Consider the following 24,015-nt stretch of genomic DNA (forward strand, 5'->3'; position numbering starts at 1 on the left):
TGGTCTTAGTGAGGACTCGAGCAGCAGAGTTCTGAATCAGCTGCAGGTGCCTAACTGATTTTTTAGGTAGACCTGTGAAGACACTGTTACAATAATCAAGACGACTAAAGATGAATGCATGGACTAGTTTTTCCAGGTCCTACTGAGACATCAGATCTTTTACCCTTGATATATTATTAAGGTGACAGTAGGCTGATTTTGTAATGCCCTTAATGTGTTTTTCAAAGTTAAAGTCTGAGTCCATGAATACACCCAGATTTCTGGCCTGGTTGGTGGTTTTTAGGTGTATAGGCTGAAGTTCTGTGGTGACCTTTAATTGTTTCTCTTTGGCTCCAGAAACCACCTTAGTTTTGTTTTTGTTTAATTGAAGAAAGTTCAGACACATCCAGTCATTAATCTCCTCAATGCATTTACCAAGAGGCTGTAGGGGGCCTCAATCTCCTGGTGACATTGTAATATATATCTGTGTGTCATTTGCGTAGCTATGGTAACTAATTTTGTTTTTCCTCATGACCTGTGCAAGTGTAGATGTTAAACAGAAGAGGCCCCAGGATGGAACCTTGGGGAACTCCAAATGTAATTTTTGTCTGCTCAGATGTAAAATTACCTATAGACACAAAGTACTTTCTATTCTCTAAATAAGATTTAAACCAGTGTAGTGCAGTGCCAGAGAGGCCCACCCAGTTCTCCAGTCGTTTAAGCAATATATTGTGGTCAACTGTATCAAATAGCAAATAAGACCCAAACATTATGATAGTTTTTGCTAATAATGTCAGAGAAATAGGACTTTCTTGAATTCCTTAGTTGTAAATTGTAAGAGTGAAGCTTCTCTTTATACATGCCATAATGAACCTGTGGATTTGTTTTACTCCATCTACACGCGGCTTTCGGACACTCTCTTTTTCCATGCTTCACCAGTGTGGAATTTATCCATGGAGACTTTTTCTTTCCAGAGACAACCTTCACCTTAAAAGGAGCAATAGCATCCATAATATTTAACATTTTAGCATTATAACTAGCAACACGGTGATTGGCTGAACCCACTGATAGGGCAGGTGTTAAAGAGAGGATGTGGTTAAACATTCCACTCATGTTTTCAGTTATACATAGTTTGTGATGACCTCTGTTGAGACATTTGTGTGAACAGGAACTGTACACTCAAAGAAAACATAGTAATGACCAGACAGGGCCACGTCATGGCAAAGCTTTGGGGCTTTCTTCAGGAGGGGGCTGAGGTGGTTTTTTTCCTAAGGCTTCCTCTAGGCTCTATCTTACCACGTTGTTTTGGTCTCGCTTGTCTGTTGTCCTTGTCCGAGGGAACAGAGTGTCTGTTTAGAAAATAAAACAGGTTGGAGGCGAACAGCTTCACTCCTGACCTGTTGAGGCAGAATCCATCCGTCTTAAAAAAGTGCCTGGGGTCCTAGAAGAAGTTGAAGTTGTCTATGAAATGAACTGGATGTGTGGTACATACAGCCGACAGCCATGCATTCAGACAAATTGTGTGCGCTGCCACAATTTGCGTAATTTTGCCTCTCACATCTGATACCATATCCTTGGGAAAGCACAGTACTTTTGTACGTTTTCCACACACATTTCTCACGTCTTTCACACCAAAGTCACCAACAATCAGAGTCTGAGGCCCAGCTTTTCTTGTCGCCTTTTACTTTCTGATTTGTTTTTTGGTCTAACCTTGGTGTGTAAGGAGATTTCATTCCGATTATCAGATGTAGATCCAGAATCCTGCAGCAGTGGTGCAAACCTGTTCTGTAGTTGCATGTCCAGTTGTTGTGGAGAGGATTTGTTAGCTTTCCTTCTGATAACTGGCCATGACTGTGTCTTGCTAATGAGAGGGGTTGAGGATGTGCTTGGTCTGGATGGTAGAGCAGGCCAGCCGGTCACGTCGCTAATCTCAGCAAACTGGGCTCTGCCTGATATTTGTCTTCCCATTTCCCTATGAGATGATTTACTCTTTGGCTTTGCACCAAGAGCATTCCATAGGAGGACTGTCAGTGAAAGAGTTATTACCTTGTACAATGTCTTCCTTTTTCTTTCCAGCTAAGTTTGTGCTAATTAGCTGTGTGTTAGCACAATCCTGCCCGCTGTTTTCTTATTAAAGGCAAGGTTGTTTCATTTCAACACAATCAATTCACTTCCACATTCACCTCGAGCTGTTGAATCTTTGTTTCCAGCATGTTGATCCTCTGTAGAAGTTTGTGATAGCCATCTGTAGAGAAGGGAGGCATCTTGCAGCTAGTTAGCTTTAGCTCCTAAGTAACTGTATATAAGGCTTCTACTATTTGTAGGCCACACTGACGTGACACTGACAAGATTGTAAGAGTATTAAAAAATAGTAGTATCCAACCAAATCTACAACAAAATACAGTCCTGGTGATTAATAAGTATCCAGGAGCCGTTGCTCATAAGTTTCTTGATTAGAAAATAAGAATATTGGCAGAAAAATGCAAGCAGAGGAAGAGAGTGAAGCAGCAAGCGTCAGCAGGGGACATCAACCACAAACCATACTGTTTACTGGTTGTTTTATGTTTTCTAAAGTGCATTTTGATGTTTTTTTATGTTTCTTTTCTGTGCCTTTTTGTTTCTGTGTCACTTTGTGGTTGGTTTACATCCATTTCCATTCACCAGTCACTTTAGCGCCAGGGTTGAACCCCTTTTGCCTTTAGAACTACTTTAATTCTTTCTGGCATCAATTCAACAAGGTGTTGGAAATGTTTCTCTGCAATTTTCATGATATCAGACAGTTGCTGTGGATTTGTCGACTACAACTGTCTGAAAAGGGAAGTCCTCCTTCTCTACCAAATCCCAAAGATGCTTTATTGTATAAAGATCTTGTGCCTGTGGAGGCCATTGGGGTACAGTTAACTCATTGTCATGTTCAAGAAACCAGTTAGAGATGATATGAGTTTTGTGACCATGTGCATCAACCTGCTGGAAGTAGCCACCAGAAGATAAGTACACTGTGGTCATAGAGAAATGGGCATGGTCCACAGCATTACTCTGGTAGTCTGTGGCATTTAAACAATGCCTTATCAATACTAATAGGTACCAAGAAAATATCCCCCACACACTACACCATCGTCACCAGCCTGAACCGCTTACACGAGGCAGGGTGGATTCATGCTTTTTATATTGTGTATATCAAATCATTCTGGCCCTACTATCTGAATGTTACAGCTGAAACTGAGATAATCACCAATCAGATCAGGCAATGTTTCTTGACTCTTCAATTTTGGTGATCTCTTTTTTCTTTGTCAAAGCATATTCTGTAGATCCTAAAGACGGTTGTGTGTGAAAATTCCAGTACATCAGCAGGTTCGCAAATACTAAGACCAGTCTGCCACCAACAACCATACCACATTCAAAATCACTATAAATCCTATTTCTTTGCATGGTTTGTACTTCGGGAAGTCTTCATGATGATGTCTACATGACTTTTTTCATTGAATTGCTGCAATGTGTTTGGCTGATTAGCTTTTTGAATTAAAAAGCAATTAACTGCCAAGTGTACATTTTATGTAAAAAAAAAAAATATATACACTATTGTTCAAAAGTTTGGGGTCACTTCCCTATTGAATCCCATGGCAAAGTGACCCCAAACTTTTGAACAGTAGTATATATATATATATATATATATATATATATGTATGTATATATACATGTGTGTATATAGACACACACACACACACACACACACACACACACATTTTTTATCACATTTAGTGTTTTTTCTGATCATTAGTATCTTTTCATGGTTGTATTATTACTTCTTTGGGTGATTTTGTATCTTCTTGTGCTATGCCTGTAATTTTAGTAATTTGGCAACCATTTTAGATGTTTTTTGTCTCTTTCTAGGATATTAGTTTTAGTAATCCAGACTAAGCCCAACTCCTTGGTTCAAGGGCCTGTGCACAGGACATATCAGTAAACATTGCCTTCATTTCTGATCCTGTGCCAAAAGGTTGGGTACCCTGTTGCACAACATTTCAAACTTAGTGCTACTAAATGACCTAATCCCATTTACTGACCAAATTATACAGTTAGTCTTATGCTATAAAGAGATATGCTACTGTTTCAACAACTTTGTTATCTAAGTTGATAGGACAAGTAATACTTTTAAATGACATGAGGATTTTGGAAGACCCAACACTTTCCAGGTGTGGCTGTGTGCAAGACATGTACTCATCATTGGGCTTCACTGCTACCTTGTGGCTAAAGAGAAATACTGCAAAGGCTCAAGATTGCATTTATATTCTATTTAGAAATTAGGAGGTGGGGTGCAATAAATCGTTTCAGTACTTCATTGCAAACATTAAGTTTTGTTTATTAAAGATTTGTAAACAATTGAGTATCTCCATCACTCATTAACAGAATACATTGAACAAATTTGTATCAAATACAGTATATAAAAGTCAACAAAAACAGATGTAAAACAAAAAAGAGCAAAACATCACACATATTAGAATTATGAAATAGTTTCAGATAAAAAGACTTATATTTATAATAATAATAATACATTTTATCTAAAGAGCCTTTCAGGAATCCCAAGGCCACTTTACAAAACCAAGAAATCAAAGTAAAACAAAGAAGCTATGTGCATAAAACAAAAAGTGGTGTAAAACAGTTTAAAATACAGCAAACAAATAGATGAGAAAAAGGGTTGAAGGTTGTAGGTGAGTTTGAAACGTGGGTTTTTAGTAGAGATTTAAAGAGAGGGAGCATTACAGATGTCAGGAGGAAGAGAATTCCATGCTCCTCATGGTAACGAGGTGATGGGATGGGACAGTTACATGAAGAGAGGAAGAGGATCTAAGGGAACAGAAAGGGATGGCAGTGTGGAGCAGAATGGACAGATATGGAGGAGCAAGATGATGGATGGCCTTAAAAGTCAAAAGGAGTCTTTTGAAAAGAATACGGAAATTCATGGGGAGCCAGTGAAGCTGTTGTAGGACAGGGGTGATGTGGGAAGAGGATGGGTTTTTATTGACTATCCAGGCAGCAGAATTCTGGACCAGTTGAAGTTTATGGAGCGATTTGTGATAGATCAAAAAGAAGGGCGTTACAGTAATTAAGATGGGAGGTGACCGGGCTGTGGGCTAGGACGGCAGTGAAGTGATGTGGGAGGGAGGGGTGAAGGCGGTTAATGCTGTGAAGATGGAAGTATGAAGACTGAGTAATATTACTTGATGTGGGCTTGAAAAGATTAGGTGCTAACCCTTAACTGTAGTGGAAGGGGAAACTGAAGACTTGTCTATAGAAAGTGAGAAACTGTTGGTGTGCTAATGAGAATGAATTTGGTTTTATTGTTGTTAAGTTTGAGGAAATTATACAGCAGATAGGTTCACTCTATGATTTCTCCTCAGAATAATGCTCCAATAGAACAACAAAGTAAAAAATAAAAATAAAATAATAATAATAAGCAGATTCAGACTGTGTTAAATTATGTTTTTTTCTGCCTTTTTTGCAGCTTTTTTGCAGAAGAATTACTCCACCTTAGCTTGCAAACCTGGTGTATTATATAAACTTCGGCTAGTAGTCAGTGTTGGGGCTTAATTTTTATACATAAAACTGTCATTTGAAATGCAGAGGTATTAGAATATTTTAAATCTAGACTCCCACATTGAATTAGTATTAGAATCATTCATTCATTGATTTATTCACTGTATCGCTTATTCCAATTCAGGATTGTGGGACAGCTGGAGCGAGAGGTATTACAATCAGAATAAATCATTTGCGTTCTCTATCTGATATTCTAGATTTTAACAGGGAGCACCATTTGTATGTGTATGTGTGTGTGTAGGTGTGTTTTAATTGATGTTTCTCTTTAATTATGCAAATGTTTTTATTATGTAAAGCACTTTATGCTTCTAGCAAATGAAAAGTGCTTTATGAATAAAAATTGATTAGGTTACCAGTAATGGAACTATAAGAGAATGACACATGCATAACTGTTACATTGTGCTTTATATGTAGACATAATTTCACCAGCTTAAACTTTGCATATGAACATGAGGAGAAATGACAGCCACTGTTAGAACTTGCAGGTACACTTATCATAGTTTCAGGGAGTTAACGTCTATGATCTGCTGCAGGATGTTGTCTACATCAGCCGTTTCCAGACTGATGTCTGTCAGGTCAAGTTGGGGCAGCAGGGCCGTAAGAAGCACCACCACGTTATTACGGATGTCATGCAGGTTCTGCTCTGCTGATCTGAAAGGGAAAAACGTTTTCATTACACTAGCAAGATCAACAGTTTGGGATTTCATACTTAGGTATTGAGGGGAAACTCAGTTTGAATAAATGTGCAAAAGGGCATTGTTTAAAATGAGTGCATGAAAAATGGGTTAGTAAAGATAAAAGCTAATACTTACACTAAAGAACCTTTTGAAATACTTTCCCTGAATATAAATGTAACCCTAAGATTGACAAACAAAAACAAAAGCTTCTTAAAGAGCTCTTTTTTCATGTGACTAAGTGCAAATCTGTAGAGAATACTCACCTGGTGTTGTCACAGGCCTCGCTGTCACTCAGCGCCGTCCTGCTCTGACTATCAGTCTTCTCCTTCCGGAGTCTGTTCTGCTCAGACTGATCCTTTGGATCACATGAGGCTCTCTGACCCTGGACTTGCAGTCCCAGAAGCCCTGCAGCTGGGGCTGGGTTAGTGGCTGAGGTGGAGCACTGATGGAAAAAAGATTTTTAAAATTCCTTTGAGAGCTAATTTGATTTATTTAAATGGTTTAAAATAAAGCCCGTAATGAAGGATGAGAATTTAATAGAAAACTGCACTGACCTCAGCCATGTCCGTCTGGCAGCCAGCCTCTGCTGTGTGTTCTGTCGAGATCACTTTTCCTTGTTTTGGCTTTGCAACATCACTATCATCAGTTGTCATTGTGCCTTGACTTGTCCTTATGACATCCTGACCCAAAAGGTTTCGTAGCCTTTGAACCTCTCTCTCTAATGCATGCAGCCTCAGTAATTTAGCCTCCCGATCATCCCCTTCTGGAGGCAGCATCCTGCCTGGTGGCCCATCTCTTCCACTCAGTGAGGATGCCAAAGCGGTCTGTGTGGCTCTTAGTGAGTGGCTCCTGGTGCGGGAGGTGAGGGTTTGCTGCAAAGAGTCTGAATTCTCAACTGGGTTGCTGCTGTCATTTTTGAAGGCGTCCGTTTGTTTCTCAGGATGCATGTCCTCTATGGGAATTCCTGAGTCGGACTGCTCTCCACCAAAGTAATTCTTCTTTTTCACACAGTGATATAATGATTCAGACTTCCTTTTGAGGCTACAGAAAACAAAGTATAGTTAATTGCATCTGTTGAAGGTCCAACCTGGTGTTTTTGTTATGTTTTTGTTTTCTTGTACATTCTTTACTTTATTTCTAAACATTTTTTAAAATGATGTCTACCCTCCTCATATTATTCCAAATGTAACAAGCTTACCTCATCCAGCTGTTACTATGCAATGGATTTACAAATTTTCTGTATTATGCTTTTTGTTTATATTCAACACTGATTTTTTTAGCTGCTTTTCATGTGATTGTTACTTCATCACTTTAGTGTCTGAATTTACATGCATACAACATACAACACATCCTACCTTAAAGTGTTTATGTGCTCCATTTCCCGTTCTACTGTCTCCATGCAGGTGTTTATCTTTATTTCCCCATCTTTGTCTTCAAGCCTCTTAATATTTTCCACCCCTGCTTGTGTCTGTACGAGTTTATTCTTAACTTTAATGACTGTGTCTCTTTTATTAGGCTTCTCTTTTGGGTCTGTGGCAGAATTCACATTTCCATCAACATTTGTGTGAGTGTCTGCATGATGACTTGTTAAGTTATGTGTGTCTGTCTCATCATGTTCAATTGTCTTTTCTTTAATATGGGACTTAATTACTGAGGTGGCATGTTCAAGTGTTTGCGTGGACTGGAAGGAAGGCTCTGATGAACGACGTGACAAGATTAGATGTTTTGCCATTTCTTCTTGAAACTGACAACCCTGCAACACAGCAAAACACTTGTTATGAAATATTTTTAAATATGACAGAGTGACAATGAACCAAAAAAACACCACATACCTCTAATGAGTTTTCACGTTTTCTACTTCTGGATTGCTCTCTGCAAACAAAACAGACCATGATGGAGATTCTCAATAGACTGTGAATGGAAGTGCATCTTCGATTTAAAACAAACAAAATTCTAAAAAAGTCAATAAAAATCTATCTGTCTCTTGAATTGTGTCAGTCTACCCTCTTTAAATGACCACTGTTAGTTTATGTGTAAGCTAAGATGTAGAACACAGGTTAAAAATCAATAATTACAGCACCTCCACAGCATTAGCAGGTTAGCACTCTATATTTGTTAACATGCTAACACCGCACTGCTACACAGAGCTGCTGGATTTATACTATGTTATTACATTAAAGAAATGAATGAAATTAATATTTAACATCATTTGATTAAAAAGAACAAAAAAAAACAAAACAAACAACAACAACAAAAAACTTTGGATGTGTAACAACAACCAGCACTGATGAGTTTCAGACAAATATTCAGCACTATGCCAGTATGAGACTGCTAGCAAGGTTGTTGGTAATTGAAGCTATGAAAGCACATGAAGCAAAGTATACACACAGACCAGTCATATGTAAATCAGTAATATTGGTTACATACTGATGAACTTTTATGAATCGCTGTGTTTATGCTTGTCATGCTTGTCTGTTTATTATCTTGTAACCTCTCGGAAGATAGCTTGCTAACAGCCATTTATAAACACTGTCATAGCAAAGGCTAACTTTTTTACACTAAATGATCAAAGAGGACCTATTATACTCATTTTAAGTTTTTCTATATTTATTTTGGAACTCTAATAGAGTGGATTGCATGACAGTTTGTGAAATCCTTATTAATCTCACACTAGTTTTCTGTTTGAGAGTACTGTTTAAGTAATGTCTCTTTATGGTGTGAGTAGCATAATGGTTAGACAGGTGGACTTGGGACTCAGCTTCAAGTCCATGGACAAGCAACCAAAGGGAACCACTGTAGGCCCCTGAGTAAGACTATTAATCCCTGTGTGTTGTATTATGGGAGCCCACTGTTCCTAGTTAAGGGAGCCCCTGCTCCCAGTGTTACTAGGATGGGTTAAATGCAGCGAATCAATTTCCCATTTGGGAATTAAAATAAAGTATACAGTACCAGTCAAAAGTTTGGAAATCTGATGGGAAAATGAGTCCAAACTTTTGACTGGTTGTGTACATTATTATTATTTTTTTTATTATTAAGGGCCAATCCCCTATTTAAGTGCCCACTTTCTCCTGATTGGCCACTTTCTGGAAGCCTGCAGAAAGGCAGCTCATCTATGCATTAAATTTAAATAGGAAGTTGTGTCAAACTCTTCATCTAGTAATGAACATCAAAGAAAGTTAGAAGTGACAGAACATTTTTTTAAATAAAAAAATGCAGGCCCTCCTTATACACAAGGACTACACTGCACATGTGCAAACAGCTAACAAGATAGGCACTAATACTGCCTCTCTCTGCTGTTATCTAAGCACTGTGAAAGAGATACCTCACTTGTCTGTGGCTGTACTGATGATGTTTGACTTAAAAGTCCCAAGATTTGATGGTAGTCTCATTTTGAAAAGATGTCACAGAGGATACAGTATATATAAAAAGCAAATCTAGCGACAAGTCCAGCAAACAGAGATGACAACACTCCCCACAGTTCTTCGATGCTGCAGCACTTATGGTCATACGTTCACAGCTATTGGGATTTGTGTTGATATTGTATATTTGAATTGTCTGTGTGAAAGGAGTGTAAGCATATGCATCCTGCTGAATGTGAAAACAATACATCTAACTTTTGTAACTTCCTTTTGTGTCTTCCTTTAATGACCTGGGTTATGAACTAATATTTGCACTAGGTTGTCTAGGTTTTTATAGGATGTATGAAGCAAATCTGAAAGAATTTTGATCAAAATAATTGCCACAGGCTTTTAAATTTAGATCCATCTCAGGAAATTTGTATGGCCACCAGGGCACACCCATGCAGCATAGTAATGTAGTATTAGTATAAGCCTACAAATCAATTATGTCACAGTGACCCCTTTCAATGTGTGGTCTAAGCTTGAGACTTATGAACATTCTGTGGCTTTCAGCTCATGATAGTGGGGAAAAAAGGTGGAAACCTGGTAGTCTGAGCAGTCTGAAGCCTTAGCTTTTGACTCAAAGAGATGACTTTTTCATATGTTGTAGTACATAATTTAAAACTTAAGCCACACTTGTTTAAAATGTCTGAAAATAAGAAGTCTCAAAAGTTAGTTGTATCTAGCTAACAGGGTTTTTTTTCTTTTTTTTGGATGACATACTAAAAGAAACAGTAAAAAAAGAATAATACAGATATTAATTAAAATAATTCCATTGGATTTATGAGTTTAAATGCTTTAAAAACTAACGGAGACTCACTTTGGTTAATCTGTTGTGTTGAGTAGCAAAAAACGTGACTTTCTTTGTCAAATGCATGAGGAGTCGCATGGACAATCAACCGGAAATACGAGCACAAAACTGACAGATTGAAACCACAAAAAGCCATGTGAACCCACACTCATACACAAACAGGCATGCAGGAAGAAAGGCAGTGTGAAACGTTCATGCATGTACAAGTTCTCACAAACAGCCAAAATGTGAGAAGTGTAAAGAAGTAGGAATTTACAGTTTCTTGTGGTTTTTCTGGTAGCTTGGTGTTAACAGTTCCTCACTCTCTTCTGCTTCCTCTGGTGATGAGCAGCTTCTGCAAGGAAAAAGAGGCTGGACTTAGTAACTGTTTAGCTTTAACTCCACAAAGCATACACACCGACATATTGGGTATGTGAGAAGTTGTGAGATATTTGTGAATAAGAGATACAGTACGTGATCACTTGCTTATTTCAAGGACGTAAGAGGTCATGTTCAGTGTCTTATCCTCTACCATAGGCCATCCCAAAATATAATCAAGTAAAGTTGAAAGACTTCAGATAGAAATAAAAAATACCCTAATGTATTTAATTTGTTTTCCCCCAATTAAACCATTTAATGTTGCTCTAACATTTCTTATCCTGAAGTAAAAACATACTAACTTGTGTTTTAATTTAATTTAAATTGTGTGATTTATGAAGATCAAGCTATAGAGATAAGGAGAAATAAAAACCTATAACGTGGACTGGGGTTCTGGCTGCAGGTCCAGCTTTCGGGAGTAACCTTATAATGACCTGCAGGGACGCTTCTCCATTTTAGACACTCTTCACACTGTAACCACATCGGACTCCTGTAAATACAAGCAGTAAGCAGGAGAATTAAAGAAAGTTTTCAGTCATTAGAAATAATTATAATTGGAGATATTTTCTCAGTAGTTTAGTAGTTATGCACATAAACATATTGATTTATGAGGTTTATTTATAGTAAACCCTCTATATTTTCTATGATACACATAGTAATCTAAAATCACTGTTGATGCTTATTAAAGCTCTCTGCTTCAGCACATGTACATGAGAGGCTGATGTACATGATTCAAATAAAAAAACAAAACTGTTTTCACTTCTTGTAGATCTGACAAGCCCCTGAATAGCAAGTGTATCTGCTGATCTGCATCTTCTTGACATGCTGCTGTTATATGAAAGCAGAGTCTAGACATCTTACTTTTGCTTTCTTGGGCGTTTACACAGTTTCAGACACAAATTTAGAGCCATTTGGACAAAATACACCATAATTCCTCTTTTACAGGCACAACGGACTTTCAATAATAACATTATTTGAGAAATGACAATGACATCATTTTAAGATTTATTTTATATTTTAAAATGAGAAAATAAGAAAAGATGTGTTAACTATTACTAAAAATCTATGTCTTCAGTTTAAAAAGTGATATAAAAATTCAGCATCAAATGTCATAGCAGCACCAACTCCTCTGCCCCTACAGAACACACCCTGTGTGTTAGTGAGTCCATCTTTGAGACCAGAGTTCAACAAAGAGAGGGAGATAAGAAAGGCATGTCAAAGCCATGCTATCGTGACACTTGCAAGTTAGAAGTATTTTCATTACTTGCACAACAAGAAAAAAAGGCTGACACTCACTTGTCAGAAACTGGCTGGTCTTCATTGTCATCTTTGTCTAAAGCCTGAAACTCGCGCTCTCTGGCCTTCTTCTCCGTCACCTCTTTCCAGTAGTCATTAAGTTTTAAACCCAAAGCACTAAGGGTGAGTCTTGAGAGGAGAAAATAGAAAATGTTAACATCTTTAACAGTTGTAAGTCATTTCACAAACACAAGAAAGATCATATTTAGTCAATATTTTATTGACAGGTGTGTTGTCAAACTGATCAAATCACTGCCCCGTCAATGTTGCTATATACAGGAAGAAATGTAGCTGGAGATTTTAACTGGCTTATATGAATAATAAATCCTGTTTCTTGGCTCCATTTGTTGTTTTATATTTAGGTGTTTAAGCTCAACTGTAAAACTAAAACTTCAAGTTGTGATCAACTTCACAAGTCATAACTTTGTGAGTATGAAGCGACATGTTCTGCCTGTATCCCAAATATAAGCCTCATCAGTTGGTAAATCTCACAGCTTATACTGGTCAGAAACATCTTGTGTCAGACTTGTTAACTTGTGTACCTGTATTCTTTGGTGTATTCAAAGTCTTGTTTGTTATGAGCTGGTTTGAGAAAGTTGCACTCAATGATGCCGATGACGCCAACCCCTGCCCTTTGACCTGAAGTCTGGAGGAGATTGGGGAACAAGATATGAGCAGAGACAATACTCTACCTGCCATGTTTGAGCACAAAAAGCAGAATTCCTTTACCTTCAGCTGGCAGCCTACTTTCTCATAAGCCTTGATGAGTCGGTTCTTGTGGTACATCATGATGCCATAGTGGTCCCTTTTAGGGTTTAGCCCAAAAGTCACCTTCACCTTCTCTTTCTGATGGACACAGGTTAGGGATAACAGCAGTATATATATAGCTAGATTTCAGAATATTCTATTTATTTATGGAGCACTAAAACTACATAAAAAATTATCCATGCCAATGAATTTGGGATTAAGTTCTTTTTCTATTTCTACTTCAGAGCAAATTTTAATTCTACAATTGCTATCTTGCATAGTTGTGACAAAAAGCAGTGAAACTTTTTAGCATTCATAACCAATTTAGTTTTGTCATTGTGACATGTTTGACAAAGTCAAACCAAGACACTAAAACAAACCCCTACATCAAAAATTTTGATCCTCAGAGGACATTAAACAGTTGGCAAATCCCAAAAATTGTAATCCCAAAAAGTAATACGTCTTGATCCACGCTTGCTTGTCAGGATACACTGAACTGAGGTTTGTACACATCATGTTCAATATGAGTCAGCCTCTTTGCAACAAGTTTGGCCAGAATCTTCCTCCCCCTCAGTATGACTTGAGTCCTTGGCTTCAGGTACAAAATACTGAGGTAGGCCTGAGAGAACAAACAAACAAAAAGAGAGTGTAAAAAGTTAGATATTTTTCTTGCATTGAAAACTCTTAAGAGTGGAAAAACCCGACTTATATTCTACAACTTTAAATGCTTCTTAAAATTAGTCTTAAACCAAAGTTTGGACTCATATACCAAGAACATTGCTTTAAAGAGACAGTCAAAAACTGCTTCTAGAAAACCACAGAAGTTTGCAGTGGTGGGAAGGTTTCTGGTTTGTGCTTGAGACTACAACTCACAAATCCCCCCACCTTGCCTACTTGGGTAGGGCTTACCAAGACCAAACCACAACCACTGCGTCTGTTTACGCTGCATCTGCTCTAAATCTAATTTTAAAGAAGCCGCATATACACTACCTCTCAAAAGTTTGGACACATTTTTCCATTAATGGGAAAATGCGTCCAAACTTTTGACTCTAAGATTTTTAAAGTACTGAAAACTTTAATTGTAATGATCAAAATACTGAGAAAAAAAAATCTTTACTTGTAATAATAGAAACAAATAGAAGCTTCCCTATTGGTCTAATGAGCCAAGTGATATACATTTTACATCAGCTATAAAAATGTACAAAAGGCAGGAATAAAAGATTCTGGTTTAATGAGCTGTACCCGGCAGATGTAATGAACCTGATGTTCTATATAAAGGATCTCTTCAAGAGAGTTCTTGAAACTTCTCTTCAAAGTCTCTTCAAGTTAAACACCAGTGTTGTTGTGTTGAAAAACCCCTACAACAAACCACCACATGTTGTCAGAAAATGGTCTTGAAGAGAGAAGGCGAACTCGACTAAGCTAACACCAGGGTTTATGTGCAGTGACTGTGGAGAAATAACTGCTGTGTCAAACCAGTGAGGGAGGGATTTCATCCACCACCCCTCAGCTGACGGTAACATGGCTGAAAACTGGAGGAGGTTTAGACAACATTTGAAACTGTACTTGGATGCAACTGAAGGTGATGAGAAGGATCAAAGGGAAATGCATTGACACACAAGGCCAGAGTGCACACACTGTCATTCACTGTTTTCAAAAGATGTCCAGGCCATATTGGACCTAGTGAGAGACTTAACTTGATACAAAAGAGTGCTTCTCAGCATGAGTGAACAGATTATAATGACATCATCAACAAATATGAAGACATTTTTCAGGTTCTTTGCTGTCTTCCTGCAGAGCACACAATAAAACTGGACAAAAGTGTGTTGCCGGTTGTTTATCCATGCTAAAAGCTACCATTTGCTGGACACAATATAAAATTTGGGAGTAATCAAAAGGTTTGATGGACCGACTGAGTGGGTGAGTTCACTGGTTGTTGTGAACAAGCCCAGAGTTTGTGTTGATCCCATGGATCTTAGCTGAGCAAATAAAAGACAACATTTTAAACTTCCCACAAGAGAGGAAATAATGTTAGTTTGCTAATGCCAAATAATTCAGCAAACACCTCATCAAGATTTTGGCAACTGAAGCTGGATGAAGACAGTTTAATTGAAAATATGCCCAGGTCACAATGTAAGAAGGATGTACAGAGAGTTGGTGAAATGGTGAACAAAATGGACAAGTTTATACCCAACCCCTCAGAAAGACTTGCACCTCTGGGACATCTGACTGAAAAAGAAACTGAATAGGAGCAGAATCATGAACACGAGAAGTCATGGAAAGACCTAAGAAAACTCCAGACATAGGAACCACTTGTGCACGTCTATGATCTGACTAAACCCATCAAGATCTCATCAGATGCTTTACAAGTGGGCTAGGAGCAGTCCTCATGCAAAGTTTTGACGAATGGCAACCGACTGCATATGCATCTCGCTCCACGACAGATGCAGAGACTCATTATGCACAAATCGAGACAGAACTTCTCAGGATAACATATGCCTATGAAAGGTTCCATTAGTTTGTCGGGACAAACAGCCATCATTGAAAGTGACCATGAACCACTGATTTCACTGTTCACAAAGCCACCCAATCACTGAGAATACAAAGAATGATGATTCATCTGCAACGCTACACTTCAACGCTACAGTCTCAAGTTTAACCCTTGATGAACCCACACAACAAATAAAACATTTTACTATCTAAAAAAAAGCTTTTATACATCTGTATTGTGTGTAATAGAGATATCTAATTAAGTTAGCCTGCAAAGTAGCTAGCCTAACCCTGTCTTGGTTTACCCTCAGAATGAACATGAGTATAAAGACGTGGTACTACTGTTAGCAAAGAACAGGAATATTAAACTTGTTTGGACAGTCAAAAATTAGGGCTGTCAAAAATAATGCAGTAACGGCATTAACTAATTTATGTAATTAATTGTGTTAATATTTTTAATGCAATTAACGCACATGCGGCATGACAAGCCCCATACATTCGTCATTTCTCTGTTATGATGGCGCGATGGGAAAGATCAGCTGGGTGGCTCTTGAGAATAAACTCAACATTAATGGAGCAACCCATGGACGTTGCCTCCGTGGAGAATGGGAGTGTTTTAAGACACTCTTTTCTCGGTGAGAGGGTTCCATACCTGCACTTTTCCCGCATTCTTTTTTAAACTTGTGACAGCCCAGCTGTGTTTTGCACCAACGTGTCTGCCATAGTGACTCTCTGGTCGTCTCAGTGATCAGCTCATCAGCTTTTCTCTCGTGGCGTTTGTTTATTGTTCAGTTGAGAAGGAGGAAACTAGCGGTTCGTGGTTCACACCGTCACATATTTACCCCAAAGTGCTGTTTTTGGCAGGACCTTTCTAACACAGTCGTTGGCTGGTGGTAGACAGGGTTTATACTTCAGCTATGCAGGGGCAGGTCTAGAAAAGTTCTGATGGGGGGCAGGCAGGAGCACTGACCAGGAAAAAAGTGGAAAAAAAACGTGTAAAACAAACAGCCAATGATCTATTTTATCAGCAGTTGTTTACTCTGGCTGACGCTGCTGTAGGACTTTAATCACTGCAGCACAAACACTTCAATGATAAAAGTAAAAACGTTTTTTTTATTCAGATCATCAGTTTTATCAGAGTTTCTTCATCAATGTCGTCGTATCTGGTGATTTTATGACAAATATTATCATTATGGATTCTGAATTATGATCTAGAACATGGTGGAAATGATTTAGACCAAAACATGCTACATTTACTGACCATTGGACATCTGATGTTTACCCAAGAGAAAGTCTGTTAATGCTAAATATTTGTAGCATTGGCTCTTTCTGTTGATCCAATATAGTAAAAATGGGCAAATTTCAGGCATAGCCGTGAATGGTGATTAATCATTTTGAAATGATTTAAAATGTGTAATTAATTTAAAAAAAAATGTGATTAATCTGATTAAAAAATTTTATCATTTGACAGCCCCATCAAAAACATTAAATTTTGTAGTACATAAGGCAAATCTGTATTACAATGCATGCTAGTCCATGAAATCGTAGATCCACACAGAGTTCTGCCTGCTAATCATCAAAGATCAGGCTACATCCCAGCTACTTCACTGAGATCGGTCTTCAGCATAAAAATGTGATAAAACTGTTAATAATGACCGCTTACTACTGTATAACTTAAAGTCTCCTAGTTTTAAAGTCTCGTAAAAAACAAAGTTAGATTTTGTGCTACCCCCAGTTTGTTTTTCCAATTTATAACAAAGTGAACAAATTCTAACATCTCCCACAACTTTCAACAGTTTGTTTATTTTTTAAAATCACATTGAGTTTTAGAAGACGTTATATTGACAACTAAGACATGTTTGAATTTTAAACCCCATTGGAAAGTTTTTAGTTTCTTTTACTTGCAGGGGACAAAAAATCCAAACAAATAAACAAAAAACAAACAAAAGAGAACGATGTATAAGGGATAACAAAATAAACAGCAATGCAGGAGCCATCTCAAGTCCATTCTGTGTTGTTGCTGTTTTGGTTTTATAGGGCTACACTTCCCTTTGAAACTTACATACTGTAGTTTTGGCACAAAGAAGAAGTAGTTGTGTTACAGCTGCAGCAGCCACTCAGTTATTGCGACAGCTTTGTGAGTGTGGTAAATTTACACACCAACACTCACACAGAGGCTGAAACAGATAATTAAGGGCCTCCTTTCCTGTGACATATACAATCTTGTTCCTGCCTCAAGTTCCTGCTGTAGACAAGCTTCTCATGACTCTACAAACTCCACTATTTCAGTGGAGTTTGTAGTAGTTTCAATAGTTTATATATCAGTGAGATCTTGGATGCAAGTATTTCTGATCATTTTGTGGTTTGTATTTTCTGTTACACTCCCTTGTCCTCCAGGCAAACTGTGCCATGTCCGCACAATTAACTCTTGTACTGCATCTCAGTTCTCTGCAGCTTTTAGTAACTCTGAACTTTGTGTAAGAGACTAATTTCAAACTGTTTTCAATACAACTTCCACAGATGCTTTGGACTCAGTAGCTCCTCTTAGAATCAAACGTTCCAAATCAATGACAGAACAATGACGTGTCTGTAGACGCGCTGAAAGAAAGTATAAAAAAGATCATCTTCAAGACAGTTTCAGTGCATACCAAAGGGCTGTTAAAACAGCCAAATCCATGTGTTGTTGACCTGATCAATGTATCAAACATGCGGCTGTGCAGCCTCTCATCCAAAAGAGAAATCTTGATACCTCCATTCTCTCGAATAACAGACCAATCTCTAAACTTCCTTTCTTATCAAAGATTTTAGAGAAGTCAGTTTATAACCAGCCTTGATCTTAATTGTATTTCTGAAAAAGTTCAGTCTGGTTTTAAACGGTTTCATAGCACAGAAACAACACTGCTGAGAGTTTTTAATGACCTCATGTCGGCTGACTGTGGTAGCTCTGCTGTTCTGGTTCTTCTAGATCTTACATCAGCCTGTGATACAGTTGATCATCAGATCTTGTTATCTGGTCTTGACACATGTTGGCATTACAGGTGTAGCTCTTTAGCCCTTCATCACCTTAAATAAGCAAAAATTCTTTCATACAAACGTGTCAAAAAACAGGGCAGCGTGTAGTAAAATTGACCCTTGTACAGAGGTTGCAACTACCAACAAAATTTGGGAGCTGCAACCTGGAAGTAGCAAATCGTTATGTTGCTCACAACAAAATTAAATAAACATTTTTTTTTGTCAATTTCAGGGCAAAGTCAATGTAAAAAAAACAGGATACACAAGGTAAATATTGGCCACTGCCATCAGCTGCTGATATGGTATTTGCCTGTAAGCTGATACACTATCAATAAGATCAGTATCTACTGATATGCAGTAGATATTCAGCTTGTTGAACATCTACTGAAACCAATATTAGGCCAATATATCTGTGCCCCTCTACTAAGGACATGTTAAAATTCACCCAGCTGAAGTAGAATAAGTTATGATATACTATTACCAGATAGACCTGATAACTGTTGAATTTTCATAAAAATATGAGTTATTTTTATAAATTCATTACTATCATAATAACTATATATGTATTTTTTTATGTTGAAGAGGAGCCAGTTGTTGGGCTGAGGTGAGGCTTGTGTTGACTCATTACTGCCTCGTGAGGAAAAAAGCTGGATGCTTTTTTTAACTTCTAAACTCAGCCCGAATGAATCAGCCTACTAACAAGCCAAGTTTTTCCTTACAGAGTTTAAAAAAATATATATTTAAGAGCTCCTGGATCATATGGAAACTCCTCGTGACATTGATGGAAGCTGGATAATTTTACACAAATGCTTATAAATAGCAACATGCAAAAATTCACAAATGAACAAACTAAATTTTCTTCTGCAGACAGTGGGATAAAACTAAAAGCTACAAAAAAGCAAGTCAATGTTGATTTTACCGACTCACCCTGAGACTATAATGCATATCTGGGATATTCTGTTCAGGTCTCAAAGATCCACTGTTCCGCAGACCCTTCTTCAGCTCTTCAATCTGAATCTCAGGCAAACGAAGGTCAGTATCATCAGTCTCAAAGTCGATCTCTGTGTTACCATCTTTGGCTCTTTAACAAAAAAAAAAGGGAAAACTTCTGTTAGAAAAGTTCATGACAAATCTGTCTGTGTAATGAAGCTACTTCAAAGAAGTATCAGATATTCAAATTTTATGTAAAGCTCCAAAACATCTTCAATGGATTCGTGTTTGCATCACAAAACTGTTTTACCCGTGTGAACCAGTGTATCTCATCTTTAGAGGTACGATACGTAGTACTGGATGATTATAATTATTGTCTGAAGTGAGGCGACGAAGTGAAATTGAAGACTGTTTTTTTCTTTATAAATCCACTGGAGAGAAACAGCTTCAAATCTTCAAAAAGGCACCTCATGTGATGATGACGATTTGACTCTGAATGAGATTGCTCTCACCTAATTTGCCTAAAACAATGCTTAAACAAATGTACGTCTGCTCAGAATTTTTTCAGCTTTGTGCCTGAGATTTTATTTCATCAATCTCACAAGGAGCCTTTAAACTATAAAAACAGATACAGTTCTTAAATCAAGGAATTTGTAATGAACTAAAACTAAAGAACTAATCAAGTTACTCTATTAAAAATGCAAATAAGTATACTTTTCATCCAGACTTGAAATTGGTAACGTGCTACTCGTGATAAGACTTATCAGCCTAAAAATAGTAAGAAGAAATGTACATTTCTGACCTGCGAATATTCCAGATTAAAATCTTGGTGCCTTTTTTGGAGGGAATGGAGTTGAAGTGAGCATGTATCTGCTCCTGGGATTTGATGATGGAATGTTGTAAGATTGCTGCCAGGCTGGCTTCTGAGTCCTCCGTAACGACCAGCGACTGTGATGTTGAATTAAGGTCAAAACACAACTGAACCTGCAGACATGTTGTCTCTTGCCAGTATATACCTAGAGTACCCCTTTTTCTGTAAAATCCCGTGAACCTGAGCTCCTTATTTGCATTTAAGCCAGACACATTGTCACATTCAAATTATTTCCTGTGCAGTATGTCCTAATGCTTATGGTGTTGATGTACCACATGTGTGGTCATCACTAAGAAGAGATATTGATGCTTAATAAGAAATACACAGTTTGTCTTAAGGTTTACATTTTCCTCTTATCTTTTTCTCTCCACACATTCTTTCCATTTACAAAGGATATTGGTTTGCTGGTTAAAGGGAACTATGGGGACGATGACAGCCTGGGCTTTGATGTTTTCCAGGTAGGTCTGGGAAAGCATGCCCACAGTCTGACAACCACCGTTCTTGGTAAAGATGAGAGCGTCGCGGCCCAGGCGCATAGAGCCAGACTTGAAGCCGTTCCCATACACGCCAATGGCCTGCAGACTGGCCTTACCTGAGCCCTTTTCTGTAAAGCCAAAGCTGGACACAAAGTGAACAGTGAAACACTGATGATTAGGTGTGTTGGTTATTAGTTAATTTCACAGTAAAATAGAATTTTCTTTGATAGAAGTCTAAAGATTTTCACCAGTTAAATGAATGCAGAAGAAATTCTGAAGAATAGAAGGCTGTTTTAGATGCAACATGTTATGACATGCTTAGTTTTATTATGTGTGCGCTTCCTGTTCATATGTTTGAAACTCACCTGAGCATCTTGTGCAGTTTGCTGGGGGTCATGCCGCTGCCATTGTCAGTGAAAGTGAGACACATTTGATCTTCTTCATTAACAACATCTATCCAGATTTGTTTGGCAGACACACCAGGGTCTGACGCATTGTCTAAAACATGACACAAAAAAATCCAGAAGTTAAAAAAAAGAGACAGAGGGTAGAGGGTTTCCTTTGAGCTACCTAACTTTTAAAAAACTTTGTGTTCAATATATACAGTATGATACCAACTCCTACACACAAAACAGATATATTGACGGAATAAACGTTAACTTGAGCCGGGAAGGCCCGACTTCAGCCTACTATAACTGCTTTCATTACAAATGAGGTAATTCAGCAGAAATGTTGCCCCCATGTGCACGAAACGATCCACAATGTGTAAGAGAAGCATTCCGCAGAGGTATGTTCAGTCCCCTAAAGCAATACTATGTAAATTTCTGTACTACATAACTTCTGATTTGACATTCATTATGTGCAAGTATCCAGAACCATAAGGAATTGCACTTTTTTGGTGAGGAAGCAAGGAAAAGAACGTGAAAGTGAGAGAGAAACAACTAACATTGGATTGACTTTTACTGGTTGGAGGGAGCTCAGATAAGAGGCAGGATGCAAAACGGATGCTGCATTAGTCATTGTTAGGGGGTGCCAAAGTGCAAAATAAGTTCAGTAGTGCTGCTTTAATTCACCACCTTCTCATATTAATGTCCTTGGAAAGGCAGACAGCACATGATGTCTTTGTGTAGTCCTTTCAAGACTTTTTCAATCTACAACTGAATGAATTCACATAAATACGGGCTCACCAACTCTGATCCTCAAGAACTGGTGTCCTGCAGGTATTGGATGTTTTTATACTGCAACACCTGATTCAAGTAGAATAGAGCTTGTTACGTTCTGCACAAGTCTGTTAATGACACATTCACTTGAAGCAGGTGTGTTGCTGCAGGGACACATCCAATAATTGAAGGATACCGGCCCTCGAGGACCAGAGTTGGTAATCCCTGCTATAAATGAACAAATGTAAGTTTTGCGACACCTCAATAACCCAAATATCACAAAATGTTTGGCTGGAAGTGAACACTTAAAAAAAGTTAGAATTTACTTCAGGGATATTATTGTCTAGTTATTGCTTCGAGCGCCGCTGTTTTTTTTAACAGTTAAGCTTTTCAACATGGCTGACTGTATTTCAGGAGGCACAGAAATTGTCCAGTGATTGGTAGGCTGCTGGTTTGAGCCCCAACTTCATGTCTAAGTGTCACTGGGCAAAATGCAACCCCTGAGTCACTTTGTATAAAAGATTTTGCTAAATGACTGCCAAGGCAACACATTACTGTATGTGCTACTTTTATTTTATTTTAAGCTTTTTTTTTGTCTTTACTTAATTTCTTATTTCTTTTTAAAGTTTGTTTTAATGTACTTTTTAATGCTTTCTCTGCACCCCGCTGTAATGCTTTTAATATTTTATGTAAGGCACTTTGAATTGTCTTGTACATAAAATGTGCTCTACAAATAAACTTGCTGTGCCTAGAAAATATACTTATTATTATTTTACAAATCATTAATTTAGCATTTCATGCCAGCAACACATCTAAATCAAGTTTGTACAGTACACTTACCTGTGTACTGCACTCTTTTAAAGAGGACATTGTATGAACTGTGGTTTAAACAGTTGTCTCATTCCTGCTTTGAAGGATTTAATCTACTAAACTGCTTGTCCACATTCTTCTCTAAAAAGTTCCAGTTTTCAGTGGCTGACATGTAAGAACTGAAGCAGCTCAGTTTACCACCCAAACTCTCCTACAGATCCACAGTGTTGGAAATGGAGCGTGTAAACTCTGATCTATCAAATTAAGTAGTGTCTTGTTCTTGCTTCCTCTAAGCACAGGCAGGAGTGGTGTGACACTGAGTGGTGTGTCTATCTACCCTACAGTTGCTGCTAAAACCCAACAGCCAACAAAAAGCCGTCACGTGTAAACCAATAGGAGCGCAGAGAATGGAGGGATAACAATATTGACAGCACACAAATATGGACGGTTTAAGTCACGTGAAAACACCAGTGATCGACCATTACTGTCCATAACAAATCGTTTTTAAATGTTTTAACAAAGTTCAATGCAAAGAGTTATTTTTAGCGCGTACAACAAATTTCACCAACGCAGGGAAGTTTCTAGGATGTAATAAGCATTTAAAATCAAAGGAACGAGAAACAATACAAAGAGTAAACAACTCGCTTGTTTCCACTTTATAGCAAAGTAATAAACACAAGTTTTACACGCAGCGCGAGCTCTAAACAGACGCTGTTTGAGGTTTGTAGAGAAAAAGGCGCAGGTTTGAAAGAGGAAGTCCGTCAGTCCATTTTAGCAACAACATAAAGTCTGTAGAAGCGCAATGTGTGTGTATGTGTGTAAGCGTGTGTGTGCGAGAGAGACACAGAGAGAGACAGCGGAAGAGCACATGAAATGAAGCCATGTAAAGTTTCAGCGGCACAAGAGAGTGCAGGTGCACACGATTAAAGTTTGATCTCCTTATTGATGCTCACCTATTAGTTCAGCCACCGCGCTGAACGGCCAAGTGTGACTTGTGGAGTTGCTGTTCAGGAAGGAAGGGCTCATCTGGAAAACAGATGCCAGCAATGAGTGAGTGTATTTCAGGCTTATTGCTCTTATCTTGCCCTCAGTTAAAGCACCATAGTATGGATGCAGACAAATCCTACGTGAGTTATATTTGAAAGACTTACGGAACTGAGGCGAATCCCGTGCTCGCTTAACCTCGCCATGTTGAGCCACTGAGCCTTTTGCTCATGTGGTGACTGTCGAGTGAGCGCAGGTACGTGAACTGCTCAGCAGTGGGTGCGCCCTGCTGTCACAGCCGCAGTGAGGAAGTCAGATTAAATCTGCTGCGAGAACATTTACAGAAATGGCTGAAGTCTCAAAGCTGCTCACATGTTGCTTTAAAAATGAGTCCAGTAGTTGTATTTTTAACCAATTTACAC

The 24,015-nt window shown here is 38.2% G+C and overlaps 1 protein-coding gene across 2 annotated transcripts; it reads right to left on the reverse strand.

The window, feature by feature from the left end:
- Nucleotides 1-4,322: 4,322 nt before the first annotated feature.
- Nucleotides 4,323-24,015, reverse strand: zgc:152774 (uncharacterized protein LOC553526 homolog). 2 transcript variants are annotated; one of them, XM_041989505.1, is made up of 18 exons: nt 23,761-24,015; nt 23,563-23,635; nt 21,005-21,137; nt 20,561-20,781; nt 20,095-20,242; nt 19,290-19,443; nt 13,351-13,479; nt 12,843-12,959; nt 12,656-12,759; nt 12,114-12,242; nt 11,191-11,307; nt 10,717-10,794; nt 8,084-8,123; nt 7,607-8,004; nt 6,806-7,292; nt 6,515-6,693; nt 6,387-6,431; nt 4,323-6,225 (listed from the first exon to the last, which is right to left on the reverse strand). In XM_041989505.1, the coding sequence occupies exons 1-18, from the start codon at nt 23,797-23,799 to the stop codon at nt 6,069-6,071; spliced, it is 2,748 nt and encodes a 915-aa protein (XP_041845439.1). In that variant the 5' UTR covers nt 23,800-24,015; the 3' UTR covers nt 4,323-6,068. The 2 variants fall into 2 exon arrangements, with proteins under 2 accessions (XP_041845439.1, XP_041845441.1); XM_041989507.1 differs by lacking the exon at nt 6,387-6,431 and having other exon boundaries at nt 23,761-24,009.

Source organism: Melanotaenia boesemani, chromosome 7 (assembly GCF_017639745.1).
Source record: "Melanotaenia boesemani isolate fMelBoe1 chromosome 7, fMelBoe1.pri, whole genome shotgun sequence".
Classification (NCBI taxonomy): Eukaryota; Metazoa; Chordata; class Actinopteri; order Atheriniformes; family Melanotaeniidae; genus Melanotaenia; species Melanotaenia boesemani.

What these genes read in the sequence shown, in the direction of transcription:
- zgc:152774 (XM_041989505.1), bottom strand. Translation starts at nt 23,799, where the DNA reads ATGGCGAGGTTAAGCGAGCACGGGATTCGCCTCAGTTCC. An exon ending in ACGGGATTCGCCTCAGTTCC is followed by an intron (nt 23,636 to 23,760) that starts GTAAGTCTTTCA and finishes TCTGTTTTCCAG; the next exon opens with ATGAGCCCTTCCTTCCTGAA. An exon ending in TTAATCTGGAATATTCGCAG is followed by an intron (nt 19,444 to 20,094) that starts GTCAGAAATGTA and finishes TTTTTGTTAAAG; the next exon opens with AGCCAAAGATGGTAACACAG.